At 47.9% G+C, this 15194-nt stretch overlaps 6 protein-coding genes across 6 annotated transcripts; 3 read left to right on the top strand and 3 right to left on the bottom strand.

Moving 5' to 3' along the window:
• Positions 1 to 639: 639 nt before the first annotated feature.
• N7518_008423 (calcium/hydrogen antiporter) lies at positions 640 to 4298 on the top strand (the record flags this gene model as incomplete). Its single annotated transcript, XM_057189350.1, is given in 6 exon segments — positions 640 to 769; positions 830 to 2691; positions 2741 to 3103; positions 3115 to 3708; positions 3780 to 3943; positions 4031 to 4298. 6 exon segments carry the CDS (start codon positions 640 to 642, stop codon positions 4296 to 4298), a joined length of 3381 nt encoding a protein of 1126 aa, XP_057041053.1.
• Positions 4299 to 4648: 350 nt separating this feature from the next.
• Positions 4649 to 6631, bottom strand: N7518_008422 (FGGY-family carbohydrate kinase; the record flags this gene model as incomplete). The annotated part of the gene is made up of 4 exons (XM_057189349.1): positions 4649 to 5187; positions 5255 to 5780; positions 5837 to 6397; positions 6452 to 6631. 4 exons carry the CDS (start codon positions 6629 to 6631, stop codon positions 4649 to 4651), a joined length of 1806 nt encoding a protein of 601 aa, XP_057041052.1.
• Positions 6632 to 7222: 591 nt separating this feature from the next.
• On the top strand, positions 7223 to 7847 carry N7518_008421 (uncharacterized protein; the record flags this gene model as incomplete). The annotated part of the gene is made up of 2 exons (XM_057189348.1): positions 7223 to 7725; positions 7778 to 7847. The coding sequence occupies 2 exons, from the start codon at positions 7223 to 7225 to the stop codon at positions 7845 to 7847; spliced, it is 573 nt and encodes a 190-aa protein (XP_057041051.1).
• A 570-nt stretch (positions 7848 to 8417) lies between these two features.
• Positions 8418 to 10133, top strand: N7518_008420 (F-box domain protein; the record flags this gene model as incomplete). Its single annotated transcript, XM_057189347.1, has 3 exons — positions 8418 to 9234; positions 9314 to 9366; positions 9546 to 10133. 3 exons carry the CDS (start codon positions 8418 to 8420, stop codon positions 10131 to 10133), a joined length of 1458 nt encoding a protein of 485 aa, XP_057041050.1.
• A 453-nt stretch (positions 10134 to 10586) lies between these two features.
• ptpA (uncharacterized protein) lies at positions 10587 to 12989 on the bottom strand (the record flags this gene model as incomplete). The annotated part of the gene is made up of 3 exons (XM_057189346.1): positions 10587 to 11330; positions 11383 to 12368; positions 12488 to 12989. 3 exons carry the CDS (start codon positions 12987 to 12989, stop codon positions 10587 to 10589), a joined length of 2232 nt encoding a protein of 743 aa, XP_057041049.1.
• A 1315-nt stretch (positions 12990 to 14304) lies between these two features.
• Positions 14305 to 14793, bottom strand: N7518_008418 (cytochrome c oxidase assembly protein COX16; the record flags this gene model as incomplete). The annotated part of the gene is made up of 2 exons (XM_057189345.1): positions 14305 to 14385; positions 14470 to 14793. 2 exons carry the CDS (start codon positions 14791 to 14793, stop codon positions 14305 to 14307), a joined length of 405 nt encoding a protein of 134 aa, XP_057041048.1.
• Between the last annotated feature and the right edge of the window lie 401 nt (positions 14794 to 15194).

Below are 15194 nucleotides of genomic sequence, written 5' to 3'. Positions count from 1 at the left end.
TCGTCAGAGGAGGGGATGTAGCTCGGAAACAGAAACGGATAAGTTGAAGCTGGGGTTTGGCGAGCAGAGCAGTCCAGCTGTACGCGAAGCTCAGGCCCAGTGCCCGTTCAGTTGTGCTGACTAAGAGATTAAAAAGGAATTTAAGCCTGAAATATCGGGCTACTTATTTAAGACAAACCAGTCAAACATCCTGCTTTGTTTCCATGGATGAGACTTCGGGAGCTCCCCGCCCAATGAGTCAGCTATGGATCTTATTGGGCGGTCAAGCCTTGGAGCTGCTTAGGTGGGCTGATGACCGGGTCATCTGCAAGAGAAGGCAACGGTCAAAGAGCCATTTCTCCCCTTCGGCATACTCTTTTCCACGAGTTTCGTCCTACCTGATACTGCAATGACTTATATGCATCTCTAATGAAGCTTTCATTGACATTCTCGATTTCTGCGTTTCACCTAGATCTCTTTGGTTCAATAATGTCACTGGGACTTCCGGTCTTATCGCTTTGACTTTTTTCTGTCTCTTTCTCTGGGGATAACAAAGACAGCATAAAAGAGAGAGGAGACCCCGTGTCTTTTTGAATTTATCTCTCTTACTCGTTTCTTGTGCTTCCAAGGTTTACTGTGTGCTTGTCAAATCACTGGGTCATGGCTGGCGATAAAGGAAACCCTGGCTCTCCCGAGTCCACGCAGCCATCTGCGACGGCGGGAATGGAAACACCAACTTCTGAAGCTGTTCCTCCAATCAGATCCTCTGCCTCCGCGCGGAGAACATACGGTAAGCTTGCCTTTGGTGTAACCTACGACAATGACGGCTTGGGTTGATCCAAAATTGCAGGTACACTCGATCCATCCTCCCCCGAGGCGACCAATCCTGAACTACATGATGACGGCCAAGACGAGAGTTCGACTCGCGCATTCACGACTCAATCTTCTACTGTCCCTGATAAGCCCCGAAAACCCTCGGTATCGCGTCGCATGTCTTCCAAACGTCCAATCCCCCACAGGGGGCAAGGGTTCTCGATAGATGATGATGTCAATGAGGTCAAGCAATATATGACGATGAAGCAAGGCGCGAACCCGCAACAATCCCCCAGGATTCGCCCACTACGAACGCAAAGCTCGACCTTGAGACGACGTCCCAGTGCTCGTCCCAGACCCTTGGCAAGAGCCGATTCGGAGGGTTACAACGCAGACGAAACGGCCTTGCCTGAAGCAGGTTTGGATTACGAAGAAGAGTTTCCTTCGTTGAAACAAACCGGACATACCAGCGGAGGGGAGAGTGAGGACGGTGAGGAGGAGGGTGGAATAGAAGACGACGAAGACGCAGCCAGCGATGCTGAGAGCTTCACACTCAAAGACCGTCAACAGGCCATCAACCAAACACACCCGTTTGGTATCAGACTCTGGAAGCCTGCGTTGTACAAGAAAAGCCGTTCTGTAGAGAAAACGGCCGAGGGTGATATCCACTCATCTCCAGGAGGCTATGTCAGTCCCATGCTTTTTTTGACCAATCTACTATGGTCTTTGTTTTTTGGATGGTGGCTTGCCCTTTTCGCTCTGTTAGCCGCAGTTGCTTGCTTTTTTTTTTCCTACTCATTCAGTGCTGTGGCATACGGAAGAGTATTTGCAGGTCTTTCACGATATCTGTTATACCCGTTCGGATCATATGTTCTTCTGGAGACCGAGGAGAATTATGCCGAGGAAGATGAAGGCGAGGGACGCAGTATCAGCGAATATGAACAATGGCAGAATGGCGACCTGGAACATGGCCGTCTTTTCTTCGGCCCTCGCAGAGATCGGTCCCTGGTCGGTAGACGAAGAAACAGCGTCGATTCAGCCGGTGAACAAGACAGCCTGCTCGGGCGACCCCGGCGTGGACAACGCGAAGAGTCTTCTCAGCTCGCTCAATCCAAGCGTCGCCTCTTTGGGCGGGGCGAATGGACCTTGGGTCGCGTCGTGTTCTTCGTGTTCTTCTATTTCCTAGTCGGTCCGCTGATGCTTATGGTATCGCTCGTCTGCTGGCTCTTGGTGTTTTGGATTCCCATGGGTCGTATAACGATTACACTTGTGAGCCATTTGCGCAGACATCCGCTAGCACTGTCCTTCCATTCCGATTCCAGATATGCTAGATCGAGCACAACCACATCTTCGTCTTCCATACTTCTTTGTACCTACAGAGCTGCTGGAACGAGGTACTGGAAGTACACTCTCGATGGAACGAACATCTTTTTGATCAATCTTCTTGGCGTGGTTGTGTTTGTGATTTTCGACTACCATGTTTTGGGCAAATTCTTAGGCTTGCAGAACTGGCTCACACATCCGGCCTTGATCTTCCCTCTCGCGTTGCTCTCCATTATTCCTCTGGCCTATTTCATTGGACAAGCCGTCGCCTCGATCTCCGCTCAATCTTCTATGGGCTTAGGTGCTGCCATCAATGCTTTCTTCTCAACTATCGTAGAAGTATATCTCTACTGTGTCGCTTTGACTGAGGGCAAGGCTCAGCTTGTCGAGGGAAGTATCATCGGCAGTATCTTTGTCGGCATTTTATTTCTCCCTGGTTTGTCCATGTGCTTTGGTGCACTCAAACGCAAGACCCAACGGTTCAATGTGAAATCAGCTGGTGTGACCTCGACGATGTTGTTGTTTGCGGTCATTGCTGCCTTTGGTCCCACCCTCTTCTATCAGGTTTATGGTAGTGTAAGTTTCACCTTCCTTTGCAAACGAGCCTAAGTTGACTGGTGCATAGCATGAGCTGAACTGCCACTCGTGTGTCAGTTCCCTCGATCCAGAGACTCGAGATTGCCGGCGCTGCTATTTCTCACAAACAGCGGCTGTCGATGATCAATTCTTTCAAAAAGCGGTACAGCCATATGCATGGATCGCCGCTGTTTTCTTGTTCCTTTCATACGGCATCGGCCTATGGTTTACTCTTAGGACCCACGCTGCTCTTATCTGGGCATCAGAGATGGAAGAAAAAAGAATCCCCATCCCCATGCCCATGCCCATGCCACCCAATCTGCCCAAGAATCATTCTACGAGCCACGGCACATGTTCCCAAATGGCCAGCCCGAAGCCTCTGGTGCCGCTTCTGGGTCCAAAGATTCGATCCGTGAAACTCAGCTGTATAAGCGAATCTTAGGCCAGTCATTGAAGCATCTTGGCTTGGAGGACAATGACTCTGGCAATTGGGAAGGGGCTGGAAGTGAAGCCGCAGACCTCAGGAGCAATTTCCCACACTTGGTGCCCCCCAATCCTAGCGGCGAGGACGGTTACCATGTGCCAAAGTTTGTCCGTAATATGGCCCAAGAAGACAACGAGCGTCTAGTACGCCAGTTCACCGAAGTAGCAGCAACAGCAGCAACAATGGCTGCTCGGGATACGGCTCGAAGTCGCAAGCCCAATGTTCAACACCATCAAGCCTCTGTTCGTCAATCTAGCCGCCCTGCTCCGGAGCGATCACGAAATACACCTGGGGAAGAGCTTGAAGATCTCGGGTTGAGTGTGGAGCCCACTCATTCTAGCGGAGGACATGATGCACCTAATTGGAGCAAAGTCAAAAGCTCCGTCATTCTTCTTGGGGCAACTGTCCTCTATGCAGTGATTGCTGAAATTCTTGTCAACACGGTTGATGTTGTGCTAGAGAGCGTGGATATTGATGAGAAATTCCTCGGCATTACTCTTTTCGCGTTGGTGCCAAATACGACGGAGTTCCTAGTACGTTGGTCATTGAAGGCCCTATCTGAGGTGATTTTGCATTTGATATTCTTAGCTAACACACCTAACAGAACGCCATCTCATTTGCCATGAACGGAAACATTGCGTTATCTATGGAAATTGGGTCTGCCTATGCACTACAGGTCTGTCTATTGCAGATTCCTGCTGTGGTATTCTTCAGCGCTTTTTATGGCCGCTCGCTAGACCCATCTGAGCTTGTCAGCCATTCATTCAAGTAAGATAGCTTTTTCGTTTTCTTTTTTTTTTTTTTTTTCATTATGTCTCCAATCGAAATGTTGTGGCTAACAAAATATTTCAACAGCCTGATATTCCCGCAGTGGGATATGATTACCGTTATTATGTGCGTCTTCCTTCTCTCGCATGTATACGGCGAAGGAAAGAGCAACTACTTTAAGGGATCCATCCTTGTACTCACCTACCTCGTCGTTGTGCTTGGCTTCCATATGTCAGGCTATGTGAATATGGACAGTATGGGCGTGGATCGCTTTGATACCCTAGCCATAAGCGGTACCAGTAGTTCCAACAAGTTCTACACTGTTGGCCGAACAAGAGGCGGGGTGGCCTACTAGACAAAGTGCACATATTGCATAGTGATAGTTGCTTTTCAGCACAAGGCATTCATTGGCTTGTCTGAATTAATGTTTTTTCGGGATTTTGTTTATATGCTTGACGTTTATATGGAGTGTGTGACTCATGTTCTTGACTTTCCTCGTGACCTAGGCTCTCTAGCTCGATGCATTGGGCATGATTTTGCAATAATTATGTTATGATTTCGAAATTGTCATACTTTTTATTATGCGGTAATGACTGATGCCAAGTATACCCGATTTGTAAATCGTGAACCAACACTCCAGTATCCATGTCTTCTCGTTTTTGTGACTGAAGAAAAGAGAGTAACCGACGTGATCGTGATATCAAATTAGGTGGACTTGGACTTCCAGGCCCCCACGGCGTCATCCACCATCCCACGGTATTTTCGTTGCTTCCAGCACTGTTCTAGAAAGACCTCATACTTCACGCCGAGCAAGGCTTTCTCGTTCTTATCCTCTGTCGGCAACACCTGCTTGCAACGCTTACTCATCCGATTCATGATATCCCACAGATCAAGGGTTCTGCCCTGGGAATCAGCGCTGGCGGCCTTGGCGCCGAGCATAGCAGCGCCGTGGCATACCGCAGCATGGATGTACTCGGGAATCAGCACAGGCATATCGCAGGCAGATGCGATGAGGTTGACCAGGATGTCATTCTGGCATTGTGAGCCCGACATGAACACAGAGGTGATGTGGTGACCTGCCTTGTTCATTGTTTCTACAATCTGCTTAGTTTGCAGCGCAATGAACTCCATGGTGGCGTAGTAGTAAATGGCAAGGCCATCCACAGATTTGTCACTGGTTAGGCCAAAGATGGATCCAGTCATGTTAGGATCGCCAAGGGGAGATCTGTTTCCCCATAGGTCACCTAAACCCCAATTCATCAACGAAATCAGCCAGAACCTAAACAATGCTAACAATGAAGACAAACGCACCATAGAAGAAGAAGTGGCGTCCGAGATAGGATACACATGGGGCTCCTCGGGCTTGTGCCATCTCCTTGAGATGCTTATCCAGGTAGTCGTAGATGTTGGCATGGGATGACTCGGCAATCGAAATAGCCTGGTTGAATGCCGGGTGAGTCTCAATTACATGCTTGAGCAATTCTCCTGTGGCAGATTGGCCACCCTCGGCCATCCAGTATCCGGGAAGAATGGTATCCCGATATGGTCCCCAGACACCATCAACAAAAACCGGGTCTGGTGACATGGCAAGGTGACATGTCGAGGTTCCCGCGACAGCTGCGAGGCGAGAGAAGGCCTCCGATATATCAAGTTTAGGGACATCTGCGCTAGATTGGCCTGGGTCCATGTCGAATTTGGATCCGACGGTACCGATCCAGCCAGCGTAGGCGTCGATAACACTACTGCCAATGGCAATACCAGCCGGCAGGCCTAATTCGGCTGCAGCCCTATCGCAGAGAGTGCCAACCAATTCACCGGCACTTAAATAATCACCATTCTGTGTGGCACCAAAAGTCAGTAAACTGCGCCATCGTCATTTAGGGAAAGGCTCACCACCCCGTCGACTCCGCCCATACGCTTGAAGTTATCTTCGGTCAAGTCACCCAGGCCAACGTCCTGCAAGAAATCTTCTTGCCATCCCTTGACACTCCCATCGACACCAACAGGCACGTATCCCTGCTTGCAGACTACGCTGCAGAAGCTTCGCTTCTCATTGCCCGTAGCAATGTGTGTAAGAGCATCTCCCAGATCATAAAACTTGCATCTGCCAAAGAGCTCCTTAGGCATGTGGTTTTTGAGCCAAAGAACCTTGGGAATCTCCATTTCAATAGACATCTTTCCGCCCACATAGCGGAGTAGGTTGTGGTTGGTAGCATTGATCTTCGCGGCTTCCTCAACTGGGCGATGATCCAGCCACAAGATCACGTTGCGGTCCGAGTCGAAATTGGGGCCCGTTACGGAGATCGGCTCGTCGGTATCATTGGAGAAAACCGACAAGGAGCAGGTGGCGTCAAACCCGATACCCCGAACCGTGTCAGGATTGATATTGTGCTGGCTAATAACGCGCTGAACAGCGACACAAATGCAACGCCAGATATCGGAGGTAGATTGTTCCTAGAGGCTAGGTAAGACTGATTTGGCACCCAAATTCCTTGGAGTTGCACCCACATAGTAACCGTGCTCTGGTTGCCAAAGACCGATATTCTCTGAGGCCAACCCCACAATATCACCTTTGTCGTCGATGATACAGGCACGGGCACTGCCAGTTCCGACATCAATGCCAATATAGTGGTCGACATGAACTGCCAGATCCTCCCGGGGGTCATTGGATGCTTTCCGCGAGGCCATGTTGCCGTAGTAGCTCTTCCCTTTCGAGTTGACAGCTATGGAGCTATAGATTGCTACTAACCATAGATTAGCGAGTCGCAAAACACGGAATATAGACTGGTCGAAGCAGACTTACTGTTGATATCTGTGGATATTGAATTAAGAGAATTGAAGGTGAACTATGAGGAGAAGAACTTACGACCACATTAATTTGCCGCCCTGACGGGACAGTGCTAGCCGGTACCTGCGCACTTCGGAGCACTTTACCAATACTTGAATGTCCCGCTATTTTATACGGTGATTGATGTACTCTTCATGTACCATATAAGTAAGTAAGTGTAAAATTACGATATTTACCTATTTTATGTTATGTTTTTACAAGAACATTTACATGTATACATGTCGTATATATATCTTATTAGTCTTTGAATTTCGAATACGTATATAGCAAGTATCGTAAGGGATTCATCTGTATAACTAGTTATGTATAGTCATGTATAGTTATGTACAGCTTATGTACAGCTTATGTACTCGTGGGGTTGGAGCTCGGACTTTCTTCTCCAAAACGTTGACATCTCAGGTTGTCTTCTCACTATAATTCACTTCTTCGCCATGAGGTTCCTATCCACCATCTTCAGCACTGTGTTACTCCTAATTTCTGTCGCCAATGCCTCCTTCTCGACCGACATCCTGTATTGGCCCTTAGAATCGCCACAACCGTCCGTCCTCGCGCGCATCTCCTACGACCCAGCCTCATTGAAATCGGACGTGGTCTCATATCACCCCCCAAAAGATGACCAGCGCGATAATCTCGTGCGTGTTGGTCTCTACACTTCAACCTCCACAAACAAAAAGCAATGGGTTGGCAGTCTCGTGTCGTTGTCCTCTTTAACGGCCAGTGAGCAACCAACGTTTCGTCTTCACCTCGGCCCAACCAACGAAGTCTACACTGTCTCCCTGTCTGCATCTACTAGCGCTCAGGGCTCAACATCTAGTCCTCAAATTGAACTTGTCTCGAACGAATCCGGGACGCAGCCTCACCTGAACAGGCCAGTGATTGTCGGGCCCGATGGCCAAAACCCAGAGCAACCTGAAGAAAAGTCTATTTTGCAGAAGTAGGTTACAGATACTTTTATCGTTGCTTTCGTGCGCTAATTAATAAACTAGGTACTGGTGGGTTATTCCAATCCTCATGTTCCTCAGCATGTCCGCGGGCGGTGGCGGAGAAGGACAGTGAGCTTCGGTCTTTCATCATATTACCTATATTGAAATAATAACTAGATGGAACTATGCTTTGTGGGCCGTTATTCTTTTGAACAGGCCAGCCTGCTATTTGCGGAGACACAATTTCAACTAGAAGTCCATCCAAGTCATAGACTTATCTGGCTACATGTCTTGCGAAGGCTAGTTTCGGCTGAAATCATAAGCCAATTATAAAAATTCGTGTATTCTTGTATATTACACTCCGTAGTTGGACCTGCAGGGGGCCTGTGTACTAGTCTAGTATATATATACAAGGCGGAGAGAAACGACAAAATATCATATTTTAGAAGTATGACGGGCAAACCCAAAGCTGAAACCGCTAGTGATACCTTGAATTAGCGACCTTGTTGTCTTCCAAGGGTTTCTGTCTTTCCTATCTTTCCTGTCTTTCCTCATTTAATCATTTTCTCCCCTTCTGCCTGTTCCATAATCGGCGCTGCTACCTAGACCCACGAGGCAACAAAAAGTCTGTGCACTGTGCCTTGACAGAAGCTCTATAAGTATATGCTAAACCTTAGACTTAGGGCAATATTTTACCTCAAATATGCTGCTCCAACTTCCCACAGAGTTGGTACAACTGGTTCTTCGGAGCTGCAACACACCAGCCTACTTCCAGGCAGCCTTTTCAAGCCACAGGCTTTATGAGATTGCTTCCAGCAGCCGAGAAGTCATCATTCATCAGCTGCATAATACTCCTGGCTGGAACGATGGGATTGAAGCTTATCAGACTAGGCATCTGTTTGGTGAGTTAATGAGACGCTCGTATGAACAATTAGATGGGGCAGAGCATTACGCCAACCCCACCTATGAGTATCAAAATCGAGTGATTGACTACCATGCATCGACAATCGAGGCATCAGAAGACAGCATTCGAGTACTACTTGTCTTCAAAGGACATAGCACCGTCCATCTGATTGACATGACCGATGGGGATCGGACCGAAGTCAAATTGAAATCACCAGGACAGGATCTTGGGGAGGTCGAAATCATCCAGACTGCCTTTGGTGAAAACGGTGGAGTCTACGTCCTTCACCGATTCAAACCATTCTTAGACCAAGAGCTGGATACAGACCACCCATTTGTTAAACATGCCCTCAAGTCTTGCCCCAACGGGAGTATTCACCTGGCCTACCATCGCTTGAATTCCCGGGCAAACACCATTCGATTGTATGACTTTCCCGAATGCCGAGATTATAAGCCACTGGCTTTGTCCGTCTCCAACGACAAATTTGCAATATCATGGCAAAACACGCTCGACCCCTTTGATCATGACGTGGTTCTTTATACCGAGCTCTACGACGATGACGATGACGATGGCGACGAAGATGAAGACGATTCTAGCGAAGGCATCACAGAAGGAAGTAAGGGAGATAATCCCTGTAAAATCACTTGTTCGTTTCGTCATTATATCATATTAGAACTGGTTTCTGACATCTCTAGATGCTGGTTTTGAGGCTTACGTTCTGACAAGCTCCAACGATCAAGACCCACATGTCCGTTCTTCTCGGAGACTAGGGCCCGTAATGAAATTGGCTTTCAATGATCGAGGCTTTCAGTTGCTCTACCACTACCGAGCTCAAAACATATACGGTGCCTTTCAGAGACTTGATCGCATCCCTGCCCCCCAGGCGGGCCAAAGCCACATGTTAATAAGAATGCATGCACCGTGCAGTTTTCGCCTTCCCTCTCGCTTCAATTCTCAATTGGAATACCATTCTTCGGTACTCATGAGCTCGGCGATATAAACCGGGGAGAACACTGTCATTGGCAGTACCTCGCCTTCGGCATTGCCACCCACCGTGTTGAAAAATGGACTGTGGCATGTCTACTCAAGTCTGAATCATACACTGGTCCGCGGTGTACCCATGTTTTGAATCTCGACCGCGGAAGGCGCTTTGAAAACTGGCAGATTGTGGCGCAGCTTGGGGGATTCCGGGAAGTAACAACTTCGCATGGATCTCCGGTAGCAACTTCGCGTCGCGGAACTCGTGTTGCTGTCGCTAACTGGAAAACCCTCTATGTCTGGGCATTGAATCCGTCGGAATTGATTGAAGAGAACAGCACCGGGTTTTACCCATCATCGTGGGAATCGTCTACAGGTGCCATCGACTTGCGACCAGTTGTCCTTCAGTTAGAGGCCGTTTGCTCTCAATTGCGGTTCACTGGAAATGAGGACGAGCTGGTTGCGATTACTGATCGCGGAGTGATGTTCCTGAATATCGGTTATAGTGGAAAAGGCAAGCGGCCCGTCAAATGCTAGGGGCATTACAATAGTACATAAACAACTCCGACAGAGAGCTTGGAAGATAAACTTCTGTCGCCCAGGATGTGAAAGTCAGGCTGTTGAACTGTGGTTATAAGCCTTCTTCAAAGCAGTGGATTGTAACTGAAATAGCGCAATTCTTGAATATCATCAGACTAGGACGCTACCATTGTCTCTTATGCGCAAGACGCAAGAAAATTAGCTGTGTCCATTTTTTTCCCCCTGTCCCAAAGCAATCCCAAACACCAGAAAATGCAGAACCACTAGCTGTATGACATTGTACATAGATCAAAAGAAAACCATGGCCCTGATAATAATGCAAGGCCAGAAAGGGGTATCCCAGGGTCGTCATCATAGCAAGAGAAAAGAAGAAGAAGAAGAAGAAGAAGAAGAAGAAGAAGAAGAAGAAGAAGAAGAAGAAGAAGAAAAAGGCTAGTCCAAGGACTTGTTCTAGTCCATCTCAGAAGCGAGCCATTCAAGCACGCTTTCATAGCAGAGTGCATATTGACTCAGGTTCTGTACCATGCTCGGTCTTTGTCTCCGGAAATCCTCAACCGTCTTTGCAATTAGGTCAAGAGTGAAATCCCCCATCCACTCGGAAGATCCGCTAGGATTTTGATCCAGGCCTCCACCACCAGCAGCCTGCGCACGTTGCCGTTTCAACATGTCCAAGACACTATCGACAGTACAAAAGGTCCCCGTACGCCCGCACCCCGCACTGCAATGCACTAGTACCGGCCGCTGACCCTTTGGTTCCGCTTGCTCACTACTAAAGCTGGGATTGCTGGTGGCACGAATGACCTTGTTACATTGCTCAATGAGGCGGAGAAGATGGGTAGGCTGTGACGTTGTTCCGAAATCGGGCCAATAAGGATATTGGAGCTGGGTGATATCTCGAAGCGGCTCGAAAGGGAATGACGTATGGCAGATACTGAAGTTTCGCACGGTGATCACTGGATTTTCGTTTGTGCCATCAGGCCGTTCGGTCGACGGCATGGGACTGCCAACTCTGGGGTCGATAGGTCCGCCCTTGGGTTCGATATAGATATGTTTTTCCGAATAGGCCTTTACCTCGAATGGTCCATATTTTCCAGACTCCCAGTATCGATGGCATTTCACCTGTCCTCGCTCAACCTCTGCAGTGAGGGAAACGAGAACTCTAACATCTTGCTCCCACACCACGCGCCAAAAGTCCTGGATATTGTGAGCAATATGATAACAAGCATTGTGAGGGGCTGCTACTCACATCAAATGTATCAGGAACGGGAGCCTGAGTGGCGATATATTTCCGATTGGTAAGTTCAGCAGAAATATGGTTCGCATTCACATAATCACAGGCACCAGCTGGAATTCCCTCGAGCCGGACACGAGAATGATCAAATGGGTAAATATCATTGTAACGATTCTTCGTGCCTTTTTCTATTCCCGCGACGCGATATTTCTTGAGGCTACCATTGGTGTCACCTGAAGGTCCTTCATATGTTAAAGCCTGTTTCATGCGTTCCAGTTCCGTTTTCTCCAAAACCAAGAATTTGTTCGAAACAATGTGCCCTTGGTCCTTAGTATCGGAAGCGCCCCGCAACCAGGAAGGGAGTTGCTGTCGCTTTGCCTCGGTCAATTGATCGGGCTGCTTCAGAGGAATTTGTCCGACACCTCCGAGGAGGTCCATGTTCTGTCGAATATTTCCAAAGAATGGATTGACGGCAGAGGATGATTCTGGTAGGGCGCAACCACCCACGACAGGAGCAACAGATTGCAGGTTGATTCTCATGGGAGAGGGGCGTTTAGAGGATGATCCAGTCGTCCGTGTCTGTGGCTGCTGAATCAAATGTGGAAACCGACCCGAGAAACCTCGAAACCCGTTTTGTAAGATCAACCCATCTCCTTTCCAGCCTTCAGCCTGAAATTTACTGAGAAGGTTCAGAAGAGGTGCTGCATCCTTCAACTCCGCTGCGGCAGAATCGTAGATAATGATCACGTCACACTTTCTCCAACGAGCGAAATTCTGTTTATCGGCGTCGTCTGTGAAAGTTCCCTCTAATTTCTGGGTATCAAATGATCGACGCTTGAGTAGGGTAGTAGGAATGCATAAATTGAGTGATCCTTTGATATTGGCCTGTCTGAAGTGAGCAAATGGGCGAACATCAAATAACATAGTATTTGACTGAGATGATTCAAGACGTTCGGCGCAGCGTTCGGCTGATACCCAAGGAAATGAAGCGGGAGTGAATCCTGAATAAGCAGTGTTAGGTCTTGTATAATTTGTAAAAGATAGGCAGTGGAACACATCAGGAAGTTATAGGGCCAAAGACATAAAAAAAACCAAAAAGCAAATCTAAGACTTTTCATACCTTGTGGAGTAGGCGCTAAGTTTTTGCCGGCTGGAAGCCTCAGTTCACTGGGTTGTGCGAATGAGAAATTTCCCAACGGATGTGAAGGTGAGGACTTTGACCACGAAGTCGTCTGGGGAGAGGAAGATCCATGCAATGCTGATTCTCGGCGTATGCGGCTGGTTTCAGGCTCGGTCTTCAATAGATTCTTCAATCCCGCTGAAACTGATTCTTGAGAAAACACTGGTAATTGTGGACTCGGCAGAGGTTGCGTATGGGGTAATGTGCCCCAGTTCTTTTGCATGGACAGCCCTGGGTTGGAAGTCTGTTGATTGTTGGGGTTTTGCACAGCCATACCAAAATAGTTGGGACTTGATTTTTCTGTAAAAGCCGTGCTCGACATCATGCCCGTGGTTGGTGGGGACATGGTAGACTGGATAGACTGTGCGACACCACCATCATGATGACCACCTTGTGCACTTTGTACCCATGGCGAGGAGGGTGAGCGTCCTGGGCCTGTCATGGCAGGCAGCTTAGCTTCCACGACTCCAGTTTCTGGTCCGAGGAAACACAGTCAGCTCAAAACTCCCTGACAATGACACCCGCAGTTGCGTATCAGACAATTGCAAGCGGCTGCTCAAGGGTGAGACTGACAAGTGCTCCCAAGCTCTCGGACCAAGATATCAGGGCCTTTGAAGACCTAGGAACGAAGAGAATCGCTGGTCATAAATGGCATCCAATACACAAAGGTGAAACCGATGTTGTTCCTCAAATAGAAAGTGAAGGGAAGCGTACGCAAAACTTCAGATGGAAGAACCTCACGATATACGCAACTGACGTAGCGAGAGACAAAGAGGGGCAATAAGAAGCGAATAGACCAGGGTCCAGCCAAAGGAGAAAACCGGTGGCCAATGGTACGAAAAATGCCAAATAGTGGGGGATGAACAGGTCTGATATCAGAGAGAGGGAATCTGTGTTATTGCATGATTAATAATCGCCTGGGACTAGCCCTGAGTTGAGAGGAAATGGGTGAAGAAGAAATTTGGGGGCTTCGAGAAGAAAAGTTATGACGTTATTGTGTGGGGGATCACGGGTTCACCTTCAGTCCTGACGTAGTTGTATGTTTTTTTTTTGTAGGTCGATTTTAACTATATATAGTACATATATTCCCAATAAATGAATAGTTAAATAGTGATTGCTGTATACATAGATATATATAGAGGTAGCTCACACTACAGAGAGAATTGGGAGCCCGGTAGTAGCTATATCTGGCCGAGTAAGTCCCCTTTCATTATAGATCAATATATACTTTGTATATCGGTGTATTCATAAACTGAATTATGTTGAATCAATATTAACAATGACCTCATCCCAGTTCCCGGTTAGTCGCAAGTCTCCAAGGGACCAACCAACCGTGGAGTGGTCCCACCCATGCAGGTTTTCACCTCCATACGACAAGCGAAAAGGTGAGGCAACAGACTGGAGAGGGGCGGAAATATATATTTCCCCGAATTCCACAGTCAATGGCCTAGTATATAGGATCCGGGAAGCAGAGACATTGTATGTTGTATACAACTTCCGGGAGGCTGAGAAAGTGAGCGAGACCAATTCCAATGGCTACCTAAGTAGGGATATTGGAGCATAGCATACGTCGTACGCGAAGGCCAGCCAGATAATTGAGTGTCTGCACCCCCTGAGCTCCTCCTTCATCTCCACACAGCAATGTACGGCAACGTACACCTAGCGATGAGGCTTGAGCTCATGCGCCAGGTGAGGTCACGAGGAAAACGTGTTTTCCTCGCCTTCGAGGATGCACTCGGATATTTAAATTCAAAGTGTTACAGCCTTCCATCCGGTTCACCTTTGAATCGCTGTACTCGCTTCTGCTCCCATTGATCGAGGTCTTTGGCCATGAGTCTCTGCAAGCGTATACGATAATCAGCATTCAGTCCAAATGTCAGACAAGAAAGTCAGGATTAATTAAACAATAAAACAATACATACGTAGTATTCTTCCTTTTCGTCGCCTATAATCCTCCTCCGTGGGTTGCGTTTGATTCCCTCTTCCCCGTCAGGACCCTTAAGTCCGAGATCAAATGCTTCGTCTTGACTGAGCTGCTTGACTTTGCGGTCATACCGCTCGTACCGTAGGGCAGCAGCAGGCGTCAAGGCAAATGACCCGGCTACAATAACGGCCATGAATGGAAGTCCGAAGAGAATGAAAGGGTGTCGAGCCAGTCGCGCCCGGTAGAACGCACCGAGCCGTTCGCCGAGGGACGATGATTCCGTAGCTGCCCGACGAAAGGTTTTGGACTGGAACACAGGCATATTTCCGAATCAATCTATGGATCACTATTATCGAGTGGAGGACTGAATGGGAGTTTTATTGGGTTCAATGGGTTCAATGGTTCCGGTCATTGAGAAATAAAGGAACAATAGGATTTCGGTCAATCGGTCAATCGATGATCCGGAATACAATTGTTTAGACCGAGCTTCCTAAACAGCCTCTTCAATTGCCTATTGACAATCTATTGACTCTTAATTGCGGGGCTATTTTTTATCCATATAAAAGCAGAGCTCTGTTCTTTACTATCAGAAGTCCGAGAAAATTCACTACTTATCGTGGTCATTCTTTACTGTTACGAAGCCCTAGGTATGCAGTTTTCTTGCCCTTTGATCAGCATCCTTTTGCTCAATTGTCAGCTCACAGTGAACTAATTCAAAGAATA

The sequence above is a fragment of the Penicillium psychrosexuale genome, assembly GCF_028828465.1.
Source record: "Penicillium psychrosexuale strain IBT 29551 chromosome Unknown utg000004l, whole genome shotgun sequence".
Lineage (NCBI taxonomy): Eukaryota > Fungi > Ascomycota > Eurotiomycetes > Eurotiales > Aspergillaceae > Penicillium > Penicillium psychrosexuale.
The sequence above is the reverse complement of the archived record's forward strand: the minus strand, read 5'-3'. Positions and strand labels throughout refer to the sequence as shown.